Source organism: Salvelinus fontinalis, chromosome 31 (genome assembly GCF_029448725.1).
Source record: "Salvelinus fontinalis isolate EN_2023a chromosome 31, ASM2944872v1, whole genome shotgun sequence".
In the NCBI taxonomy this organism is placed as follows: domain Eukaryota; kingdom Metazoa; phylum Chordata; class Actinopteri; order Salmoniformes; family Salmonidae; genus Salvelinus; species Salvelinus fontinalis.
Window position 1 is genome coordinate 37969494 of NC_074695.1, and position 24623 is coordinate 37994116.

Here is a 24623-nt window from a genome sequence, read left to right on the forward strand (position 1 = left end):
TAAGAACCACGTCGCATCCCACTCGATCTATGCCCGAAAGCGCTACGAGGCTTGTTTGTGACATTGCAAAGGAATAGATTTCGAACATATGGTCTTTATGACGGAAGCTTGAGCATGGACTACTTTAGGTTTAATGGAATTACGCCCCATAACTCGGGTGGGAGGCAGCCTCTGAAAAACCATTAGAACTGAGATCCTGCGGTGAGAAGACTAGAACGTGTTTGCAATATTCCATTCACGTGTTCCATAATGTCATTGATAATTGATTAAAGATAAAATAAATTGTCGGCACTGAGTTTCGTGCGAACACCGAAACCAAACAATTTAACTGGAAGCGGGAAAGAAGAATTGTGTTTTGTTTAAAAAATGACTTTGCCTGTTCACTAATGTCCTTGGGGCTCATTTGGAAATGGCTTGTGAAATCTCGAGTTTTACATTTTAATTTAAGTGTGTTCCTTCATTATCTTGCAAAATTAAGCCATAATCCATTGTAAGGCAAATTGGTTTGGGGATTTACTTAGCTACGTACCTTATTTATGAGGTGATTGTCCCCCTTGGCAATCCCATTCCTCATTTCAAAATAGATTATGGCGCTCTAATTGATAAGATAAACACATCATTATATTTGCATCTTTGCTAAACCTTGAAACCAAGTGAGCATTCTTTTAACCCCCCCTTTCCACGTTGTCTTCATTCTAATCCATTTCCCTCTTCCTTAATGGTAGTGAATGTAAAAAGGCATCATTGTTATCAGGCTCTTTCAATTACTACGTATACTCTAGGCTAAACGATTATGTGTACTCAAAGCAAAAATGTTCTTGCTCGGTTTCTGTCGAAATATTAAAAAGACCCTATTAAAGTTACATTATTATGACTCGTGGTCATGTAGAAATGGAGGGGGGAGAGAGGAGCAAAGAAAATAGGATGAAAAAAATCCATTAAGGGCATATGGGTTTTGGATAGAGGGAGGAGGGGTGGGTGAGGGCGAAGGATGGCGGGATAGAAGGTGGCATCGGGAGGGGGTTGATGGGGTGAAATTGGCACTTTTGGCTGTCTTGTCACATGCCTGTTTAATTGGCGTGCTGAGCGGGGACTCGGTGTGTGTGTGTGTGTGCGTATGTGTATGCATGTGTGTGTGTTTGGGTGGGGTGATTTGCCAAGCTTGGGTGCCTCTATGGAGGACCCCAGAGTGTCAGCTCATCAGCATAAAGCATTAAACATTTACACTGACCTACAAAACACTGGCAGCCCCCTCAGTGTAGCCCCTCACTCATCACTACAGCTCTATTCCTGCCTGCCTGACTTGCTTGAGGAGGAGTACCCCCTTTCATATCCACCACCCACCCAAACACACCCGCCTTTTCACAATTATCAGCTCCATTTCTCTTGTTTTCTGTGGGTTAATGAATGTGGAACGAGCCAACGTCGGGGGAGGGAGGGGAGTGTCATTCGCCACAATAGACAACATGATGCAATTTGGACAAGTGACAAACCTGATGCTTGATGGTGCTATGGTGTGCCTTACCCACCTTGAATCCGACAATTCATTTATTCAAGCTCTTTTGTTGCCTTTTCTGTGGCAACACTACTTGTTCAAGACTGATAGTCACACATCATAGAGACATTGGCTTAACATTACTAGTTGATGACTTTCAAGTTGTTTATGTTTCGATTAATACTTGAACAAGGATACACACTTACAAGTATCGTTTTATTCAGGAACTGTTGTAGATGGAGAAATGGCTACTGTTCGATTTTTTTCTTTCAAATATATAACAAAGGGTAGACAAGCAAGTGCATGAGCCCTCCATGACTGGCTACGAGACTATTGCAGCTCTGTGGGTGTAACATTTATTGACAATTCTGATACCTTCTGGAAACAAAGCTTGTATTATAAGGAGGATGGGATCCACCAAAATCATGTGGGTTCCTGGATCCTTTCACAGCATTATAAGGCTCCGTTGAGACAATGACGTATCATTGACCCAAACCCAGCTCAGTTAATCCCTACCATTGTGTCACCGAGTTGTCATAATGCTTCAGCAAATGTACATTATCCCAGGGGCGTTGGAAGACACAATGTAAGTAATCTAATGTAAGTCCCTCAAGCTGCCCTGAATGCCTCTGCTGATCCTATAGCTATTGTATGCAGTGATCATGTGCCTATGAACCAGAGTTATGCTGTTAGCACTGAGGCGGTTTGCCCTAGTAGGAAGTCCACTGTGTGCAGCTGAAACTCACCAGCATTACGACCAGGAATCCGACTTTTTCGAAGCAAATTCTTTGTTCGCACCACCCAGGGCATTTGAACTGATTCTAGAGGCCGACCCAAAACAACGCCGCCAGAGAAGAGGAATTCGGAGCGGTCTTCTAGTCAGACTTAGGAGGCGCGCACACCACCCACCGCTTCCGAGTATATTACTCGCTAATGTTCAGTCCCTAGATAACAAAGTTGACGAGAACAGGGATTGTAACATACTCTGTTTCAGGGAAACCATGGCTCTGTCGGGATATCATCTGTCATCGTACCAACAGGAATAAACATCTCTCTGGGAAGAAGAAGGGCGGCGGTGTATGTTTCATGATTAACGATTCATGGTGTAATTGTAATAACATACAGGAACTCAAGTCCTTTTGTTTATCTGACCTAGAATATATCACAATCAAATGCCGACCATATTATCTCCCAAGAGAATTCTCTTCAGTTATTGTCACAGCCGTGTATTTCCCCCTTCAAGCCGATACCACGATGGCCCTCAAGGAACTTCACTGGACTTTATGCACACTGGAAACCATATATCCTGTTTGGGCTGCAGCCCGACACCGGTACACTTATGACAACATCCAGCTCAAGTGCAGGGCGCGAAATTCAAAATATATATATTTTTAAATATTTAACTTTCACACATTAACAAGTCCAAGACACCAGATGAAAGGTGCACATCTTGTGAATCAAGCCAACATGTCCGATTTTTAAAATGTTTTACAGGGAAGACACAATATGTAAATCTATTAGCTAACCACGTTAGCAAAAGACACCAATATTCTTACTCCATCAGTTTATGACTCCATCAGTAGCTATCACAAATTCGGCCAAATAAAGATAAAAATAGCCACTAACCAAGAAACAACCTCATCAGATGACAGTCTGATAACATATTTATTGTATAGCATATGTTTTTTTCGAAAAATGTGCATATTTCAGGTATAAATCATAGTTTACATTTCAGCTACAATCAGAAATTACACCGAAAGCAGCCATAATATTTACAGACACCAACGTCAAATACCTAATTACTCATCATAAAACATTTCTGAAAAATACATAGTGTACAGCAATTGAAAGACAGGCATCTTGTGATTCTAGACAATATTTCCGATTTATTAAATGTTTTACAGCGCAAACAAAATGTAGCGTGATATTAGCGTAGCCACAATAGCCAGAAACACTTGGGCGCCCACGACCAGTCAACATGCACGACAGATATTAGAAATAGCATCATAAAATGTTTCTTACTTTTGGTGATCTTCCGTCAGAATGTTGGACAAGGTGTCCTTTGTCCAGAACAGTCGTTGTTTTGATCTGGAACGGCAAATATCCCTCTTCATTTAGCATGGGCACTTGCCAAGTGGCACGGATCACTCCAACGTCAACAAAGTTAGAGAACGGAACACGGCAAAACTCCCGAAAAAATTTCAATAATCTGATTAAACTATGTTGAAAAAACATACGTTACGATGATATGGTCAAATGTATCAAATAAAATCTAAGACGGAGATGTTCGTCGTTCATAACGACAGCTAAACAGAAGGCATATCCATGTCCTCTTTCGCGCGCTCCAGAAACAGGATATGGACGGTCACGTCAAACAAAGACCTTTTATTCCACCTCAGACCAAGATAGACACGAAATTTCTTCTCTCACCGCATCTTGACAACCAGGGGAAGGCGTATGGAGTGTATGTAGACTCTTACGTATCACGCCCATGTATAGGCATGCAGTTGAACAGAGCATCGATTTCTGACATTCCACTTCCTGGTCAGGAAAAGTGCTGCAGAAGGAGTTCTGTTTCACTCAGAGAAATAATTCAAACGGTTTTAGAAACTAGAGTGTTTTCTATCCAATAGTAATAATAATATGCATATTGTACGAGCAAGAATTGAGTACGAGGCCGTTTGAAATGGGCACATTTTATCTGGCTACTCAATACGCCCCCTGCAGCCATAACAGGATATCCTGAGGTTGCATTCATTATAGCTGGGGATTTTAACAAAGCAAATTTGCAAAAAATGCTAACTAAATTCTATCAACATATTGACTGTAGCACTCGCGCTGCAAAAACACTAGATCATTGTTACTCTAACTTCCGGGATGCATACAAGGCCTTCCCCCGCCCTCCTTTCGGCAAATCTGACCACGACTCCATTTTGCTCCTCCCTTCCTATAGGCAGAAACTCAAACAGGAAGTACCAGTGCTTAGGACTATTCAACACTGGTCCGACCAAAAGGAATCCACACTTCAAGATTGTTTTGATCACGCAGACTGGGATATGTTCCAGTGGACGTGTACACTGAGACCGTGACTGAGTTTATCAAGAAGTGTATAGGAGGTGTTGTACCCACTGTGACTATTAAAACCTACCCAGAAACCGTGGATAAATGGCAACATTCGCGCAAAACTGAAAGCACAAACCACCGCATTTAAGCATGGCAAGGTGACAGGGAATATGGCAGAATACCAACAGAGTAGTCATTCCCTCCGCAAGGCAATCAAACAGGCAAAACGTCAGTATCAAGACAAAGTGGAGTCGCAATTCAACGGCTCAGACACGAGACGTATGTGGCAGGGTCTACAGACAATCACGGAAGAACGTGTTTAGCTTGTCTGGAAGCAAGACTTCGGTGTCCGCAACAAAAGGTTTTCCTTTTGTGTTTTCCTTTTGTGTTTTCCTTCAGTGTTAACCCAAAAGGAAACCTTTTGTCGCGGACACCGAAGTCTTGCTTCCAGACAAGCTAAACACGTTCTTTGCCCGCTTTGAGGATACCACAGTGCCAGAGACGCTGACTGTGGGCTCTTCTTCTCCATGGCCGACGTGAGTAAGACATTTAAACCCTCGCAAGACTGCCGGCCCGGACACATCCCTAGCCGCATCCTCAGAGCATGCGTAGACCAGCTGGCTGGTGTGTTTACGGACATATTCAATCTCTCCCAATCCCAGTCTGCTGTCCCCACATGCTTCAAGATGGCCGCCATTGTTCATGTACCCAAGAATGCAAAGGTAACTGAACTAAATGACCATCGCCCGGTAGCACTCGCATCTTTCATCATGAAGTGCTTTGAGAGACTAGTCAAGGATCATATCACCTCCACCTTATCTGTCACCCTAGACCCACTTCAGTTTGCTTACCGCTCCAATAGGTACACAGACGATGCAATCGCCATCACACTGACCTTTTCTCATCTGGACAAGAAGAATACCTATGTAAGAATGCTGTTAATGACTATAGCTCAGCATTCAACACCATAGTACCCTCCAAGCTCATCATTAAGCTTGAGGCCCTGGATCTGAATCCCGCCCTGTGCAATTGAGACCTGGACTTCCTGACGGGCCGCCCCCAGGTGGTGAAGGTAGGAAACAACATCTCCACTTCGCTGATCCTCACCACTCGGTGAAGGGACGGAATTCCCCAGGGCAGCTTTCAAGGCCCCTTACTTTTTTCAATCTTTACTAACGACATGCCACTGGCTTTGAGTAAAGTCTCTGTATGCGGATGACTCAACACTATACACGTCAACTACCACAGCGACTTAAAATGACAGAAACACTTAACAAAGAGCTGCAGTTAGTTTCGGAATGGGTGGTCTGTCTATAATAAAGCGCAGCTCTGCATTCTTATTTCTTTTAAATATTTTTTTTACCCCGTTTTCTCCCCAATTTCGTGGTATCCATTTGGTAGTTACAGTCTTGCCTCATTGCTGCAGTTCCTGTACAGACTCGGGAAAGGCGAAGGTCGAGAGCCGTGCGTCCTCCAAACACAACCCAAACAAGCCGCACTGCTTCTTGACATAGTGCACACTTAACCCGGAAGCCAGCCGCACCAATGTGTCTGAGGAAACACTGTGTACCTGGCGACCGTGTCAGCGTGCACTGCGCCTGGCCCGCCACAGGAGTCGCTAGTGCGCGTGCATCACCCCATGGGTCTCCCGGTCATGGTCGCGTGCAACAGAGCCTAGACTCGAACACGAATCTCTAGTGGCACAACTAGCACTGCGATGCAGTGCCTTAGACCACTGTGCCACTCAGGAGGCCCTGCTCTGCATTCTTAACAGCACTATCAACAAGGCAGATCCTACAGGCCCTAGTTTTGTTGCACCTGGACTACTGTCGAGGGATTTAGGAAAATTGCAATTGGCTCAGAACAGGGCAGCACGGCTGGCCCTTGGATGTACACAGACAGCTAACATTAACATTAACATACATGTCAATCCCTCTTGGCTTAAAGTGGTGGAGAGAATGACTTCATCACTACTTGTATTAGTGACAGGTTGAATGCACCGAGCTGTCTTTTTGTACTACTGGCACACAACTCGGACACCCATGCATACCCCACAAGACATGCCACAAGAGCGCTCTTCACAGTCCCCAAGTCCAGAACTGACTATGGGAGGCGCACAGTACTACATAGAGCCATGGCTACATGGAAGTCTATTCCACATCAAGTAACTCATGCCAGCAGTAAAATTTGATTTCAAAAACAGATGAAAATACACTTTATGGAACAGTGGGGACTGTGAAGCAACACAAACATAGACACATGCATACAAACACACAATAACATACGCACTATACACACATGTACACATGGATTTTGTGTTATAGATATGTGGTAGTAGAGTAGAGGCCTGAGGGCACACACTTAATCTGTTGTGAAATTTGTTATGAATGTATTGTAATGTTTTCAAAATGTATAACTGCCTTCATTTTTCTGGATCCCAGGAAGAGTAGCTGCTGCCTTGGCATCAGCTAATGGGGATCCATAATAAATACAAATACAAATCTGATGGTACAATAATGTCCTTTGTTAGCAAATTAACAGCTGGGTGTGTGGCAAAGCAGTGGTGTGTCAGAGAGAGAGAGAGAGTGACCGAGAGAGACAGGGAAAGGGGAAAAGATGAATGAGGTGATGGAAATGTATTTCCGGGTGAATTATTCGGGGGGCCCTCAGCCTCTGAGAGACAATATCCTTTTACCAAAGAGCCACCCTCTCCCCCCTCTCTCTCTCTCTCGCTCTCCCAGGAAGACATCTTCATTTGTTCATTTCAATATGCCGACCCTATTCCCGGGCCACTCCGCTGTCTGCCGAGGGGACCAGCTGTACCTGTCTATTATAAGCTGTCTGATCGATTGAATTGAGAATGATACGTTGAGAGAAAAGGGAAGGGAGACATACAGCTATAATAACTAGAGTAAAGTTATTATTTTTTTCAGCTGTACCGGTCTACTTAAATGTTGCCGTCTGATTGATAGAACGGAGGAGAGCGATAAGTTAGGGGGGAGGGAGGGGGGAAATGTAGAACTACAATGGCTAGAGTGAGGTGATAAAAATAAATTCTCTAGCTGCACCTGTCTATTACTCTCTAACTGCCTGACCTATAGAACGAAGAGTGACGTGTGAGAGGGAGTCGGACTAAAGAGTGAGGGGGTAAATGGTCATCGTTCTTTTCTAGCTGTAGCCTACCTGACTATTAGAATCTAGCTGTCTGATCGATAAAATGGTGAAAGACACATAAATAGAAGGCATAAATGGTGGTTGTTCTTCTCTAGCTGTACCTGTCAGTTGTAATTAAAAATCGTGTTTTGTGATCGATCGAGAGAATGGAGAATGACGCGTGAGGTGGAAGAGCGTAGTGCTAGATTGACTAGAGAGTGTTTTTTTTTCTTCTACCATGGAATGGAGCCAAGAGCTAAAAGGATCGGGGTGCTTTTTTATTGACCAAGGTGGGCAGATGGTGGATTGACCGATGAGTCAACGTATTGACCCAGTGGTTTGTGTACGTACATGCTGTACAATGACAGACTACTGAAAGGGAGAATCAAGGTTATGTTCTGTATTGCAAGGCTTTGAATCCTAAATCCTTCAATAAATTGGGATTGTAAAAGTACATGCCTTAATTGTTGATATGGCATACATAGCGGATTTGGTGCACATTCATAAGTATTACAGTTAGCAAAATAGCAGAGTCATGTAATAAGCTAAACAGTTTACATAATAGTAGTGTCATGTAATAATCTTAACAGTTTGCATAATAGCAGTGTCATGTAATAAGCCAAACAGTTAGCATAATAGCAGTGTCATGTAATAAGCTAAACAGTTAGCATAATAGCAGTGTCCTGTAATAAGCTAAACAGTTAGCATAATAGCAGGGTCATGTAATATCTAAATAGTTAGAATAACTGACTGTGATTCTTGGCACTAGCATAACTAGCCTGCCTCACCTCCAAGAGCCAGTGAGAGCACTACTAGCTGCTTAGTCCCAGAGGAAATGCAGGTTCTGGCTCTGGCGCCTGCTAGCCTTGGTCCAGATGGGTCTAGGAGCGAAAGGTCCTGGACCATGTCCAGGCTGTAGCAGGAGGCCTGGCCAGTGGACGGAGGCCCTCTACCCCAGGATTGAGAGCCCCCTCTGGGACTGTCTCACAAGCTAACCCTGCCTGCCTGGCTAGCTGCTTGTCTGCCAGAGCCACATAGTGATGAGCTGACATGAACTCCCAGGCTTGCCAGAAAAACACACATGCACAAGATTATGCACACAACACACTGTAAGGACAGACTTACAGGCTCATGCACTCACACACCTGACACACACATGCACATGTGCACACACACACTCCACAAAAAGACAGCTGGGGCTGATAGTAGGGTTGGGCTGTATCCAGATTCTCACCCCGGGATTTACAGTATTACCGGCTTAGTACACAAGGGAGCGCCAAAAAACATAACAAAAGCCCATTGGGCGCCTATTGCCAGAATGCTAACAAAATTAGCACAAGTAATAGCACATTTCCATGGAGGCTGATAGCTAGATATGCTAACAAGCACAAACGAAAATAAACTAATTGCTGACACGCAATCCAGCTCATAGAGTTTTACATATACAGTATCAGTCAAAAGTTTGGACACACCTATTAATTTAAGGGTTTTTCTTTATTTTTACTAATAATAGTGAAGACATCAAAACTGAAAATGAAATAACATATATGTGACCCGTTTCAGGAAACTAGGCGTATGTCGCAGGTCACTACTTCACAGGAGAGCCGTTTGAACATAAGCTTTTTTTTATTTTATCAAAATGCATTTTTTTTGTTGCAGAAATGTATGTGAACTTTCATGTATACCGCCCAAGCCTAGCTGAAAGCTTACACTGCTCAATTTCTCTCTCTCTCTCTCTCTCTCTCTGTCTCTCCCTCTGTCTCTCCCTCTCCTTCTCTCTGTCCCCCTCTCTATCCTTCTCTCTGTCTCCCTCTCTCTCTGGCAGACTGACTCCTCACACTAGTGCATTATTCTCTGTCTCTTCTCACCACCCTCCCCCTCGGAGTCCTTTGCTTGGCTTTCCTCAGCCTCAGCCTCACGCTGCCTTTCTAGCTCCCTTGTGTTTTCTTCTCTTTCTCTGTCTCCCTCTCTCATTCTCCTCGGTTTACCTTTTCATCTTAGTCCAGTCTCTCTCTCTGTCCTCTTCCTCCCTCCATCTCTCTCCTCTCTGACAGAGGCTGCTAACGACCACACACACACACACACACACACACACACACACACACACACACACACACACACACACACACACACACACACACACACACACAAAATGGCCTTTTTGACCTCCCCCCACACTCTTTCTCTCCCATGCTCACTATATCTACTGCTGTGCTCTTTCAACTCCCCTCTAATTTGCCTCCTCCATCCCTCTCTCTCTCTCTCCCGTCTCTGGCTCCCCTTTTCCCCTGAGATCTGATTGCCGGCAGTTGGTCTGTGTGTGTGTCTCTCTGAACATGTGTGTGTTCACGCCCATGTGTGCGCATGCTTGTGTGTCTCTGTTTATGTGTGTGTGTGTGTGTGTGTGTGTGTGTGTGTGTGTGTGTGTGTGTGTGTGTGTGTGTGAGAGAGTGAGTATTCGTGTGTGTATACTGTACGTGCCCCCTCCCCCTCTCTGATGAAATAGAGAGCTTTACTCAGAGTCTGTAGGAGCAAGGAGGCAGGGAACTGTAAACCACAGGTCTTCAACCCCCAGCACCATCCACCCCACCCTACCCCCCGAGGCCCCAGGTTGTCCACCGCTGGCGGGGCATAATAACAGCATTAGGTCCCCTAGCCGAGCCACCTCAGCCACCTCATTCATCACACACTAATGAGCCCTGATGAGCCTCTTCCCTTTAACCGGGTCTATTTTTACCACTTAAAGGGGGGTGCCCCAGATCCTCAATCACACACTACCTCACACACATCCAGACCTGCATTTTCCTGCACTGTGTTCGTGCCTCAGCCTGCCTCCATGAACAATAATGAACAAGTAATGGCAAACCCTGTTGAGAGGTTCCGAGGTGGTCTACTTATATGGGTGGTGACAGAGATCACATGATGAGTGAGCTGTGACACTGAAGTGAGCAGAGAGGCCATGGAACTCATTTGTTGCCTTGGAGAGGCCAGTCACATGATCAGGGTGGGTTTTCCCAAAAGGGTTGTGAGTTTGGAGAGAAGGGGGATTTCTGGAGTCAGATGACAAATTCTGGATTTGATTGTCACTAGTGAAATGTCGATGTGAAACTCGAGAGGTGTAAAGAGAGACGAAATGGGGGAGGGAGGTAAGAGAAAAGGAAAGTAGGCTTTTGGAAAAGCTGAGATTTGGATGCATAAGGCATTATCCACTGCCTCTGTGCTATGCCAGTGATAAAATTGCCGCTACGTTATCATGCAGGAAATGTAGTGCATGGGAGAAAGAAATGAAAGGGAAGAAGCAAAGCCGACAGAATGCAAATGCCTGCAGGTGTTAGGATAGAGGGAGATGAACGACAGAGAAGAGGTGGCAAATGTTTTCCTATATGTTTGGCTCATATAAACATGGTGACACTGGCTGGTAGGAATATGGTGACACTGACCCATATTATCGAAATCACCTTGCAGTTGTGTGTCATGCCAAGCGGCCCCCTTTGCATTGGCTATAAATTAGGGCTGGGTATTGCCAGGGACCTCACAATACAGTATTTTCATGATACTTACAGTGTCTTTGGAAAGTATTCAGAACCCTTGACTTTTTCCACATCTTGTTAGGTTACAGCCTTATTCTAAAATGGATTAAATTGTTTTTACCCCTCATCAATCTACACACAATACCCCATAATGACAAAGCAAAAACAGGTTTTTAGAAAATATTGCTAATAAAGAAAAAAAAAATGGAAATATGACATTTACATAAGTATTTAGACCCTTTACTCAGTACTTTGTTGAAGCACCTTTGGCAGTGATTACAGCCTCGAGTCGTCTTGTGTATGACTCTACAAGCTTGGCACATCTGTATTTGTGGAGTTTCTCCCATTCTTCTCTGCAGATCCTCTCAAGCTCTGTCAGGTTGGATGGGGAGAGTTGAGGCACAGCTATTTTCAGGTCTCTCCAGAGATGTTCGATCGGGTTCAAGTCCGGGCTCTGGCTGGGCCACTCAAGAACATTCAGAGACTTGTCCCGAAGCCACTCCTGCTTTGTCTTGGCTGTGTGCTTAGGGTCATTGTTTTTTTGGAAGGTGAACCTTCGCCCCAGTCTGAGGTCCTGAGCGCTCTGGAGCAGGTTTTCATCAAAGATCTCTCTGTACTTTGCTCCGTTCATCTTTGCCCCGATCCTGACTAGTCTCCCAGTCCCTGCCGCTGAGAAACCTCCCCACAGCATGATGCCACCACCATGCTTCACTGTAGGGATGGTGCCACGTTTCCTCCAGACGTGACACTTGGCATTCAGGCCAAAGAGTTTAATCTTGGTTTCATCAGACAAGAGAATCTTGTTTCTCATGGTCTGAGAGTCTTTAGATGCCTTTTGGCAAACTCCAAGCGGGCTATTATGTGCCTTTTACTGTGGAGTGGCTTCCGTCTGGCCACTCTACCATAAAGACCTGATTGGTGGTGTGCTGCAGAGATGGATGTCCTTCTGAAAGGTTCTCCCATCTCCATAGATGAACTCTGGAGCTCTTTCAGAGTGACCATCGGGTTCTTGGTCACCTCCCTGACCAAGGCCCTTCTCTCCCGATTGCTCAGTTTGGCCGGGCGGCCAGCTCTGGTTCCAAATTTCTTCCATTTAAGAATGATGGAGGCCACTGTGTTCTTGCAGAACTTCAATGCTGCAGAAATGTTTTGGTACCCTTTCCCAGATCTGTGCCTTGACACAATCCTGTCTCTGAGCTCTACGGACAATTCCTTCGACCTTATGGCTTGGTTTTTGCTCTGACATGCACTGTCAACTGGTGTGTGTCTTTACAAATCATGTCCAATCAGTTTACCATAGGTAAAACATCTTAAGGATGACCAATGGAAACACGATGCACCTGAGCTCAATTTTGAGTCTCATAGCAAAGGGTCTGAATGCTTATGTAAATTAGGTATTTCTGTTTTGTTATTTTTATACATTTGCAAAAATGTCTAAAAACCTGTTTACGCTTTGTCATTATGGGGTATTATGTATAGATTGCTGAGGATTTTTAAATATGTTTTTATCCATTTTAGATTAAGGCTGTAACGTAACAAAATGTGGGAAAATCAAGGGGTCTAAATACTTTCCGTAGGCACTGTAGATGCCGATACGATATGTATTGTTATTCTCCCGATTTTATATGTATTGTGATTCGATATTGAGATTCGATGTTCCAAACGTATTGCTCACTATATGTCTGCTGCAGAGAGACAAGAGAGACCCAGTCATGGAAATAAAAGTTGTAAAATCATATTGGCTCACCATTTAAAAAGAAGACAGAGAACAGATATATTGAGATATATTGTCAAAAAGAATATCCCGATACGTAACTGAATTTGACAAATTAGCATATTTCTGGCCACACCACTGTTTCTGCATACTGTGTTACCGTAGCAACAGTGCAATAATTCAACCCCGCTTCCACGTCAGATAAGGGCACGTAAATCTATGAGGTAGAGAGGCCTATAGGTTCTATCTGCTGTAGTTTTATGATTAGACAAGGATATGATGGAGACAACCATATTGAAGTTGTTGGAATAGTAACTACATTTGATTGATGTAGACAGTGTGTGCGCACTTGCATACTGTACGTGCGCGTGTATGCGTGGTGACAGGTGGTGTGTGACTTCTGCCGTGTTATGATCTTTTAGGTGTGTGAATGATTTACTGTCTTTACATCCATGCAGGCCTCAGTTTCACCTTTTATCTGCTTTATTAACAAACCACACGTTGCCACACATTGTGTCCCCTCTCTGGGGCCAGCTACAGTAGATTTTCAAGTGCGTTGTGAAATTTGCCTCATGTTAACGGTTCTGTCCCCGCCCCACATTGTTTTCACTCCCGGCTTAACTACCCACTCCCGTCTGCCACTCGTCTGCAGGGCTCTGTCTAACTACACAACTGCCTCAGTCGTCGTCATGGTTTTGACCGTTGTTGTTCCTCATCATTTGCCTCGTGTATCAGTTTTCCTCTCGAATATAGACTAGTGAACGGCGGTGCAGTAGCGCGTTCTCACCGCTGATTGAGTCACAGCTGTCGTGGTGTGAGGTGATGAAGACGGAGAGTGAGAAGTAATGGAGATCATGTAATGATGTACAGTACTTCTCCCTCTCCCATCTCTCTTCCCCTTACAACTCCCTCCGCATGCGATAAAGGTCTTGGTTAACACCCAGGGGGAATCTCCAACAATCTGAAAGGGCCTGCGTGGAGTGCCCCAAGTGCCGACACACTCAACACCCTACGTGCTGTTTTCTATTGATTCAGGACAAATTGTTTTTGTTACGTCTCGTCTTTTTCGCATTGATGCAGTTCAGTGATGAAGCCTGGAATTGCTGTTTCCAGAAAAACCTCTGCAACTTGAATGTTGTACATGTCCTATCGGGAATTCTGGCAATTATTTTAGATTTTTCATTTGCTGTTGATCAGAGGACACAGTGACTGGTATGCAAACCGAATCTGCTATTCAGATTCCCTATAGCTTCTTTACCACAGTATAGCTGGCCATGTTGTAAGGCATAAACGCTAAAGTCTGTTTAAAACTACTACCCAATGAATGTCTGAGGAATGGGTGCACCCCACTGTGTGTCTGTGAGTGTGTGTTTCCGTCCATCTGCACACAGTTGCCTGTAGGATCTTATTTGACAGACAGTTGGTGTGTCTCAAGGTTAGGAAGATATATTCTTGTCTTCTAGCTGTATTCAGGCTGATTCACCCTCCGCCCGGCAACAGCCTGTCTCTGGGCTAATGGAGCGACCCTGTTTACCTCCGTGTCCAGAACACCTGTGTCAACGCGACCTGCCGACCTCCTAGCTCAGTCTACCGTTGTCACAACAACAGACAGAGGGAGAAACCTCTACACTGGACATGGGTTTGTGCTGTGGCTCTTGTAGCGAAACACGTTTCTTCACAGTGTCAGTGTGTTTCATATGTTTCATTTCGTCAACTATGGTGCCATAATCCTGCATCTTCTTCCTCTCTTCGTCTTCTTCTACTTTCAACCCTGGCCTCATTTCGCAGTAGCCTGTTAAAAGGACTGGGAATTATTTACAAAAACACAAAGAAACCGTCTTGCAAGAGAAGCTGAATGCGAGGCGTTTGATTAGGAATGTAAATCATTTATAACCATTTCTTCTTGGACGGCTTCTCAACGATGGGGATTGTGTGCCAATTAAGATTCCCTCTCTGCCCTCTATCTAAGAGGATCTGGCTTGACGGAGAATGAGCAGCAAGTAGAGGATAGAGAGAAAGAGGGATGAGAGAGAGAGAGGAGAGAGAGTTCATTACTGTAAATGCAAATGAAAGGCTCCCAGTATATAATAGCTTGTCACTGTCAGCTAAAGTAAAAAGTGGCTCAAGTGTGTGTGTGTGTGTGTGTGTGTGTGTGTGTGTGTGTGTACATATGGACGTGCTATGTCACCGAGAGTCGAGGTAAATCAGTGTTTTTGATGTACTGTTAAAACATAAAAATGTGAAAGATTTTTAATGTCACACTAGTCAACTGTTTTCTTACTCTTGGTGAGTGAATCCTGTATGGTATATGATAAATAGATTATCACATTTTGATTTGGTCCAGCAGGTTCTTCCTGTGCTGTGTGTGGGCAGTAGATATCCCTCGTGCCATTTGGATTGTTTGCTTTGGACATCTCCCCAGCAGCCATCTGACATTTCAACATTTACTTTAATTTATCGCTTGCAGCGCTGCTACTCGACGCTGTTGCCCACCCCTCTGCATTTCACAACCTCTCTCCCTGACCCTTGACCCTTGGTATACCCCCTCAATCTACCCCATAGTACTCTGACCACAGAGGTCATTGTCAGGAAGGAACCTGTCAGGTGAACCACCGTGGCCAATCAGCATCTCACACCGCTCATTAACGTAACAACACAACATCTACTTATGTCTATCTGATGACTTGAACATCATGCACTTTAAATCAGTATCCATGACATAGACCAGGGGTGCCTAGCAACGGTCCACCAGCTCCTGCTGGTTTTCATTTGCCTTCTCCCTGGGAAACCAGGTGCATGCAGCCACCAGCCAACCAATGACAATCATTGATCAAGGAAGTACCAGGTGACTAACGATAGCAATTAGCCAGCAGGACTATGGAACTGGAGGAATTGGGCAGTACACCCCTGGCGCAGACTGTGTAACTTCACCCTAATGTGGCCCTGGTTGACAGATCGCTGCCTGGGCCAGAGACTGACACCTGAATCAGCCCCCAGCTCCATCACTGTACCTACCCATTGTCAGGGCTGTCTGAGCCAACAACAACTGCTCTCTCCATGGATCACCGACACTCCCTGTACCCTGACACACACCACCCCATCCTCCAGTGCCACGCTGGATCACACTCCACATGTCCGCCACATGGAAGAGCATCAGTCTCCAACTACCTTGGCGCTAGCAGCAAAGCTCCCGCAGTTCTTTCCTCTGTTACCCCTCTCCCTTTTTCTTTCTCTCTTATTGCACAACCATTGGAATAATTTCTTTAAGGGCCATTAAGGGAAAAGTGCTGGGGATAAAAAATGAATAAACAGTTTGAGTCGACAGAGCGTGGAGGGTATTAAATGCTCAGATCATTATTGTTGTTAGCACTGATGAAGAGGGAGGGGGAGGTGGTTGAGGAAGCAGAGGGCTAATGAATGAGTGGCTGCTGCTGGTTAGTTCCTCTCCATTAGCAGAGTAGTGTAGCAGTAGTGGCGGGGATGCCTAGGGGGCTCAGTACTGGCCCTGGATCAGTCTTCAGGTTACTGCCACAATGGCGTGGGAGATCTCAGCCGTGCCCAGCTATTCTGGGTGGTATGTAGCCTTGTGGTTAGATTGTTGGGCCAGTAACCGAAAGGTTGCTAGATCGACTCCCCGAGCTGACAAGGTAAAAATCTGTCGTTGTGCCCCTGAACAAGGCAGTTAACCCACTAGGCCGTCATTGTAAATAAGAATGTGTTCTTAACTGACTTGCCTAGTTAAATAAAGGTTAAATAAATAAATAAAATCTTACTTGGGCGGTCTGCTGAGACAGATGTGGAGATGGGGCTATTGGAAGAAGAGAGGGGGAGGGAGGTGATGACTGGAGGCCTATGCTGGTGGTGAGGAGTAGTAACTGAACTAGGATCAGTTACAGACAGCAGAAGACTGAATAACAACCCATAGAAACAATCCAGCCAGCAATACAATAACGTCATAGCAATTAAATTATCCAGGATCAGCTTTTCACTGCATTCTGAGCCAGGGTCAACTGTAAACAGCTGGTAAATGAGACAAGAATGGCTATTAAACAGAAGCAAAGTTTAACCCGGATCAGCTCCAGTTTCTTCTGCAATGGGAGTGGGCTGAGATCAGCCTTGGGCATCACCGTCACGCTCGTTGAGCGCAACTGAAGGAACGACGACGTCACTCACTGTCCTGTGTGTGTGTCATGGCGTGAGTCATGTTGTTAAGAAGAGACCACCCTGCTTTGGAACATTGGTGCATCCCTGTTCCCACTTAGATCACACAGTTGATCACTAGCCCCAAGCGTAACAACACCATCCTGTCTTTAGAACTGATCTGTCTGTTCTGTTCTCTATTTCTCTGCCACTCCTAAACCCAATGAAGGATAATGACATTAGACATGCACAGCTGCAAGGGCCCCTGGCTCTGGCTTGTCCCCCGCCCCCCGCACCCCATTCCCTATCAATATCCAATCCCTCCCTCTATCCGGATTTGTGGACGGCAGCTTGGACACCCTGTTGACTGGGAAGTCTGGGAATCTGCTGGAACCCAGAACGCTGTAATTTATGGTGATTGGAGGTAATACTGAAGCAAGACAATTGGCCCACCTGCTAGTGAAACTGTATAGGGCAGAACGTCTGGGCGTCTCTCCATGGGTTTGACAGCATGGCTGGATTCACATGGCAATTTTTATCTCAATTTATCTCAAACATGTCTCATCACTCCACTTTCCTCGTCCCTGCTTCCTTTTGGGTTATTATGGACAGCGTATTTCTCATCTTCAATTCATGTCACATTGCAGACACCCTGTCTACGTGTCGCAACTGTACACTAAAACATTGAACACAAACGTCCCTAAGCCCCATTTTACCGTAATCTAAGTTGTTACTCGGGTTGGTGTACAGCTGTTTCATACGGCCTTTGATCAATTAGCTCGAGACGTTGGTCGTCTGGACGACCAGGACGTGTGCTCGACTGCTCTCACATCTGATCCCACATTCTTTTTGTCACCAGTCACCCATGCAAACGGTGCAACCCACCGAGAATACAGAGACATAACACAAACTGCATGCTAACTACTTTTGGTTGGATCGTCATCATGTTAAAGAGGGAGTCAGTCCAACTCCTTTGGCTGCTTTATGGAAATTGGCATTTCAAAGCACTCTGAGAGAGATGTTAACCTTTCGCGATATCAGCGCATTAAAAATGGATCAGAGACGAGCTTTGATGTGAACAGAGGATTCTATTTGGGTCATGTTGGCACTACAGTGAGTGGCTCAGAAGAGCAGCAGCTTGGTGGCGCCCTCTATTGAATGGATTCTGTATGGTTTAGGTACTTTAAGGTCACTGTAGGAAGATAATGAGATTGTTGCTTTTGCGTACCATATCCTGAGAGACAGGCTTAAGCAGACGTCTGGGCTGGAGTAACCTACCTGGCTAGGGTATCATGTTGTTCTGTGAGGGCATAGCTGAGCCCTGGGATGCAAGCTGCAGCTGGTGGTTGAACACTGCCTTCCCCCTCCAGGGTGACTGAGACCTGGGTGACCTTGTGTTCTCTGGAAGTTTACCTCCAGACTACAGGGTAAGGGGTCCCCGCGGGGCCAAACAATACAGGGACAAGACCTCGTCCAAAGAGATAAATTACTTGTGATGGTTAACCAGAGCAAATCCCCATCCTGTGTGTGTGTGTGTGTGTGTGTGTGTGTGTGTGTGTGTGTGTGTGTGTGTGTGTGTGTGTGTGTGTGTGTGTGTGTGTGTGTGCGTACGTACGTACGTACGTGTATGAGTGTGTGTGTCAGAGAGAGACTGAAAGAAATGTGTATTTTCTGTGTGTTTGAGAGAGAAATGTGAAGGGTTAGTGTAAAAGACACAATGGGATTGTTTCATCATGCGTTTTCTGTATAAATCAAGCTACTTTATGCATCACCGTGTGTGTATTCGTTAATGTGTGGTCGTGTGTGCGCGTACGTACGTGTGTGTGCGTACGTGTGCGTGTATGTGTAACGGATGTGAAATGGCTAGCTAGTTAGCGGGTGCGCGCTAGTAGCATTTCAATCAGTTACGTCACTTGCTCTGAGACTTAAGTAGGGTTTCCCCTTGCTCTGCAAGGGCCGCGGCTTTTGTGGAGCGAGGGGTAATGACTGTGCTTCGTGGGCGACCGTTGTTGATGTGTGCAGAAGGTCCCTGGTTCGCGCCCGGGTCGGGGCGAGGGGACGGTTTAAAGTTATACTGTTACATTGATGCTGTTGACCCGGATCACTGGTTGCTGCGGAAAAGGAGGAGGTTGAAAGGGGGGTGAGTGTAACGGATGTGAAATGGCTAGCTAGTTAGCGGGTGCGCGCTAGTAGCATTTCAATCAGTTACGTCACTTGCTCTGAGACTTAAGTAGGGTTTCCCCTTGCTCTGCAAGGGCCGTGGCTTTTGTGGAGCGATGGGTAACGACCGTGCTTCGTGGGTGACTGTTGTCGATGTGTGCAGAGGGTCCCTGGTTCGCGCCCGTGTCGGGGCGAGGGGACGACGTAAAAAGTTATACTGTTACATATGTGTGCGTTCGTGTGCGTGTGGGTGTATGTGTGCGTTCGCATACCTGTGCGTGTGGGTGTATGTGTGCGTTCATGTGAGGCAGAGGGTGTGGGGGAAAAGAGACAGAGAGCGAGATGGAGAGTAAAATAACATAAATACTTTATGATATATACCGCTTTGTATCTGCCATGCTCGGATGATCACTTGTCATTGTGTTGGTGTAAGTAGATATTGATGTACGGTGGGTTTTAAAACAAGCCGTGACCGCCCCACAATTTTGACCTCATTATAAGTATCGAACAGAAAAAATACATTTCTTTTTAAAAAAGCGCATAAAATTACATGCTATGGATTAGGTGCATATTTTTTCTCCTCAGATCAGTCGCCAGCCCTGCTGAATATAAATATATTTATTTGAGTTATTCTTCTCTTATTTGACACGGGGGGGGGGGGGGGGGGGGGGGGTCGACAAACATGTGGCACGGTGTCATGAAAGTGAGCGTGGAATACAAAAATCTCCAGTTTGAATATGATTTTAATTGAATATGGGCTTATTCATGTGTAGCATATAGAATGAGGTTTTACAGAAGCATGTTGCCAGTAGATTGGAAGTGTATTGGCCAAATTAGCGTTTGCAAATGGGACAATATTTGATTGACCTAAATGTACATGATCGTATTCCCCCATGGTTTATTTTTCTGCTTTCACTTCATTAAATTTGTTTCTGTGTGTGTGTGTGTGTGTGTGTGTGTTATAAACCTTAGGATTGATTCTGACCTTAATGGGTCGTTTTCTTTCTGATTCAGATTTAACGAGGATGTGGGTGACATTTTTAAGAGACCAATCCCTCTTTTGTTTTTTTGTTTTTTCTTGCACTGTTGCTGCCTCCCACCCCAACATGACCCAAGTATTCCCAAAAGCTTTTATTTTCCCTTGTCTTACCCCCTCCCCCTCTTGCTCCCCTCCCCTCTTTGTTAGAGACAGCTCCTCTCTCTCATTCCCCCTCTCCTCTCCTGTCTGCGCTGTCTTTTCCTTGGGGTTGAGGCAGGCAGGGAGAAGTGCTGCTCTGGAGAGTGACGGTGCTCGGGAGACAACACGTTCAGCCGCTGTTGTAAAACGCAAGAGGTGGACTAAATGTCAGGCGCCACCGCTCGCCTGTTCTTCCTCTTTCCCCTCTCACTCTATCGCTCTCCTGCTCTGCTCTGGCTGTCTCTATCTGCAGCTCGCTGGCTGGCTACTCTCTCTCGTTGACTAGGGTTTGGCTGGCTGAGCAGCGGAGTGAATTAACGCAGTGGACTACCTGCTGCCTGGGGATTGTGTGCGCTGTGAATACTCCGTGAATACGCAAAGCTCCAAGTTGTTGTTTTGGCTGCCAGTGAATGGGCCTGTCCCTCGGAGGAGCAACTCGAAGGAGATCATCCGCAGCCAAGCCCAGGACAAGCAACCGGGAGTAGCCTCTGGAGCAGGAACAGACAGAAGGAGTGGATTCTTGAGAAAAAGGAGAGAAAAAAAGAGGGAGACTGAGCCAGAGAGAGAGTGAAATGAGCAACTGAGCAGCTTCTATTCTCAATGAAGAAGGGGTGAATAAGCGACTGCTTTTTTGAAAAGGAGAAAACCAACTTGACACTCTCGGACAGAGGGCGGTAACAAGACCCCCCTTGCGATTTGTTTTTGGATGAATATGCCATCAGGGGTGGACAACACGAGAAAAGAAAGAGAAAAAGTATTCAGGGCTTGTTGTTAATTTCTCATCTGGCACAGACTTTTCCCCTCTTTCTTTCCTTCTCTCTCCATTTCTTTTGTGGGTTTTCTTTAGTCTGTGTGTCGGCTGAGGTTTGTCGCTTCTCTATATAGCCGGACTCAGGCGGAACAGAGCTGAGGAGAAGACAACTCATGTTGAGGTACAGAGCTGGGGGCGTAAATTGTTCCCCTCTCCAACTTTCCGCCCTCTCTACTTCTTCTGACCTGTTTTCTCCAGACTCCAAGGGTGGCCCCCACATGCGAGTGGCGAGGGGGAAGGGGGCCACAGTGTTTTGAACCGAGGAAGTGGGTGGTGAAAAAAAGAACCCCCTTCACGCTCCTAAGAGCATATGGTTAATCGAGTGGTGGCCAGCTGCTTACTAGCCCCCCTGCTAAATACGCTAACGCTAGATACAAGTGCGCAGCGACGGGGGAAGCTTCGTGCTCCGTGCTCGGAGAAGACAGTCGCATTGCCGTGTTGCTGTTGCCTTTATTTCGGTCCTGACTAGAGCTATAAGGAACAATAAGCCGGCGGGCAGCCAAGTGAAAACAAAGAGCCGGTTGTTGTTGTTTTCCTTGGAGCGTTTTGTAAGGAAAAGAAAAGGAGGCTAATGAATGTCTTCAGAGCGCCAGAGCTGCCGGAGCTCTAGCCCCAAGCTCCCAGTTTATCAGCCACAGGAGGCTGAAGAAAGATGCTCCCCCGCCAAATCACCAGCAGCTACTCTTGACGAATGCTGTGGTAGTGTGGCGGAACCTGGCTTGTTTTGTGAGGGATCCTGGGGCAATAAGGAGACCAGTGTGTTTTGCAACAGTGGACCAGTGCTGCAAAGAGATCAAGGAGGCTTCTTACTGTAATTACTGTTGAGTTACTGTGGAACTTTGGCACCTTTTGAACTAGCACGTACACACACACACACACACACGCACACACACAAACAGAGACACACACACACATTTACACTTTCATATTGTACATATACTCACTCCACATACGTACACACCAATCTGTTGTCATCTCCTTTCCAGTACTTGGATTAAAATGGAGGTAGCGTGGACAGCTGGGGGCCTATAGCAGTGCAGGCCCACACCCTTCTGTCCTCTTCCCACCAATGGATGTTATTACTGTCCAAAATGAGTTGCCTGGAAACCATTGAAAGCTCCTCAACGCATCTTTCTGAAAGCAACTGCGACTCCCTCCCCACGGCGGAACACAGCTGGATTCAGGGCTGAATCTACCAACTATTACCCAGTCTATCATTCTGTCCTCCCTCCTTTCTGGTGTCATTTGTATTCCTTGGTTCATCGGGTTCTTCTTCTCCCACCCCGTTACTCGTACCTTCCCACCGGGCGGACGGACTCTGGAAGTGGAGTATGACCAGTTGCCATTACCCTACGCCGCCCCCGGAGCGGGACCGGATGTACCAACACAAGGTGTCCCTGGTGGTGCGCTACTTTATGATCCCCTGTAACATATGTCTCATCCTGCTGGCCACCTCCACGCTGGGCTTCGCCGTGCTGCTCTTCCTCAACAACTGTACGTCCACCAACAGTACTACCACACACATACTCACGCACCCCATATACAACGTACTCCCTCTGTCACGCTGTAGCCATGTGTGTTTGTGTGTCATGGTCAGTAGTATGAAGGCTTTATATGTGAATGCATTTGTTTGCCAGATGTGTATGTATACTCGGGGGGGGGGGGGGGGGGGGGTTGTGGGGGGGGGGGTGCGGAAGAGTATGCATGCATGGCTTTTGGTACAAGAAAAGTTATGGGTCAGTAGGATTTCGCTTAGTTTACATAGACTATTAAACACCTTACAGTCTCTCAGGTATTTTACTCTGCTGAGAAAAGATATGAAAGACTGGTCTACTTGACCTCTACTTGACCTCTGAAAGGCTGGGGCTGGATGAAGTGGAGGGATATCTCAGACGTTAAAAGTCAGCTTTCCCTCGACGCACAGTCCCAGCTTCCTTCTTTTGAGTCCTTTATCTCCCCCAAAGCCTTGGCATTTACTTTGAACTGTGGGATAAAGTAGCCAGATTAAATGCCTTTGGACGTTAGAAAAAGCTCTTGGCATGGAAAGTGTCCCCACTTTGAGCGGTTATCGGCCTGAATAGAAAATGCCATGATGGTGCATAAGCTTCTGTCTGTGCTTCGCCTGGTGGCTCGCTGGTAGATGAGCAGCAACATTACCATTAGGCAACACGAGAGTGACCTTTTGGAGAACGAGCTCGACGCAGCAACGTGCCATTTCACAAGTGTGTTTGGGGGGGTGACGTATTGTCTGTAAGTTGTACATTGGGGACTATCTGTCTCTCGCTTCAAAGTTGTACATAACTGGTTTATGTCTTGCCTGAATGACACAGTTTTCAGTAGTTCAAAGCTTTATATCAGCTTTATGTCAATTGGTTCTTCGCGATGGGAATAGGAACACGCCAGTATCACTGGAGTCCCGATTGTGTCCTGACACCCACATAGGTGTGCCACCACAGGAACATCAGTATGTGTTCGATAGCACTGCTTTATTCAGTGTCACGTATTTCTTAGCACTGGAGTCCCGTGTCAGATGAGTTGCCTGATCAACACTCCATTTTTTTCACTTTGAAGGTGTTTAAAACTGTCTGGAGTATAATCATCATTGCACCCACGTGAATTAGCATTACGGAGACTAAATAGGAGCGATGGCGGAAAAATCGATACAGTTACATATTGGGATAATATTTTTGACAATATATCTCTAGTCGGTTGCATGTGCACCAAAACTCATTTTATAGCTTGTTCGCCATGTTCTTTTTAAATGGTGAGCCAACATGTTTTCAGCACTTTTATTTCCATGACTGATGGAAATAAAAGTGCTTATGGGTCTCTCTCGTCCCTCTGCAGCAGACATAGTGAGCAGTACGTTTGGAACATTGAATCGCAATACATATAGAATCTTGAGAATCTCAATACATATCATATCAGCACCTAAGTATGGTGATGATATCGTATCGTATCAAGCTGTGAACTTTACGTGGAAATGACAATATACACTTTTAGTAGAATACGGGCATCAAAGCGTCCCTTTTTATCTGTCTGTATGCCTCTCTGTGCCTCTGCCTGTCTGTCTGTCTGCCGTCTGTTTAAGGCTTCATTCCGAGCCATGCTAGCCCGCCACAAAGCTATTATCAGCCTGAGGATTTTCAATCACGTACGAGACACGTCCCGGGGGCTAAGGATGCCACTGCATTAGATCTTGAATAAAATAACCAAAATGCACCACTTTAGAATTCTGAAAATGCCCCCCCTCCCCTCTATCTCTCTCTCTCTTTTCTCTCTCTGTCTCATCGACGGGGGCGTTCCAAAGTGAAGTTCATTTATAACCCCTCCGTGTTACTGAATCAATTTAATCCAGACATATTCCATTAGATTTAAAT

General features: G+C 45.7%; 1 protein-coding gene across 10 annotated transcripts in view; it reads left to right on the forward strand.

Annotated features, from left to right (window-relative positions):
• The window catches only part of LOC129830187 (agrin-like), a 283228-nt gene that overhangs the window by 102893 nt on the left and 155712 nt on the right, over nucleotides 1-24623 (forward strand). For 2 of the 10 annotated variants that reach the window (XM_055892535.1, XM_055892538.1), the window contains exon 1: nucleotides 20459-22737. The exons of the other annotated variants lie outside the window; for them this stretch is intronic. In XM_055892535.1, coding sequence (XP_055748510.1) covers nucleotides 22575-22737 — 163 coding nt within the window. In that variant the 5' untranslated portion in view covers nucleotides 20459-22574. Of the gene's footprint in view, nucleotides 1-20458; nucleotides 22738-24623 lie in introns of those variants that run through there. 10 annotated transcript variants of the gene reach the window in all.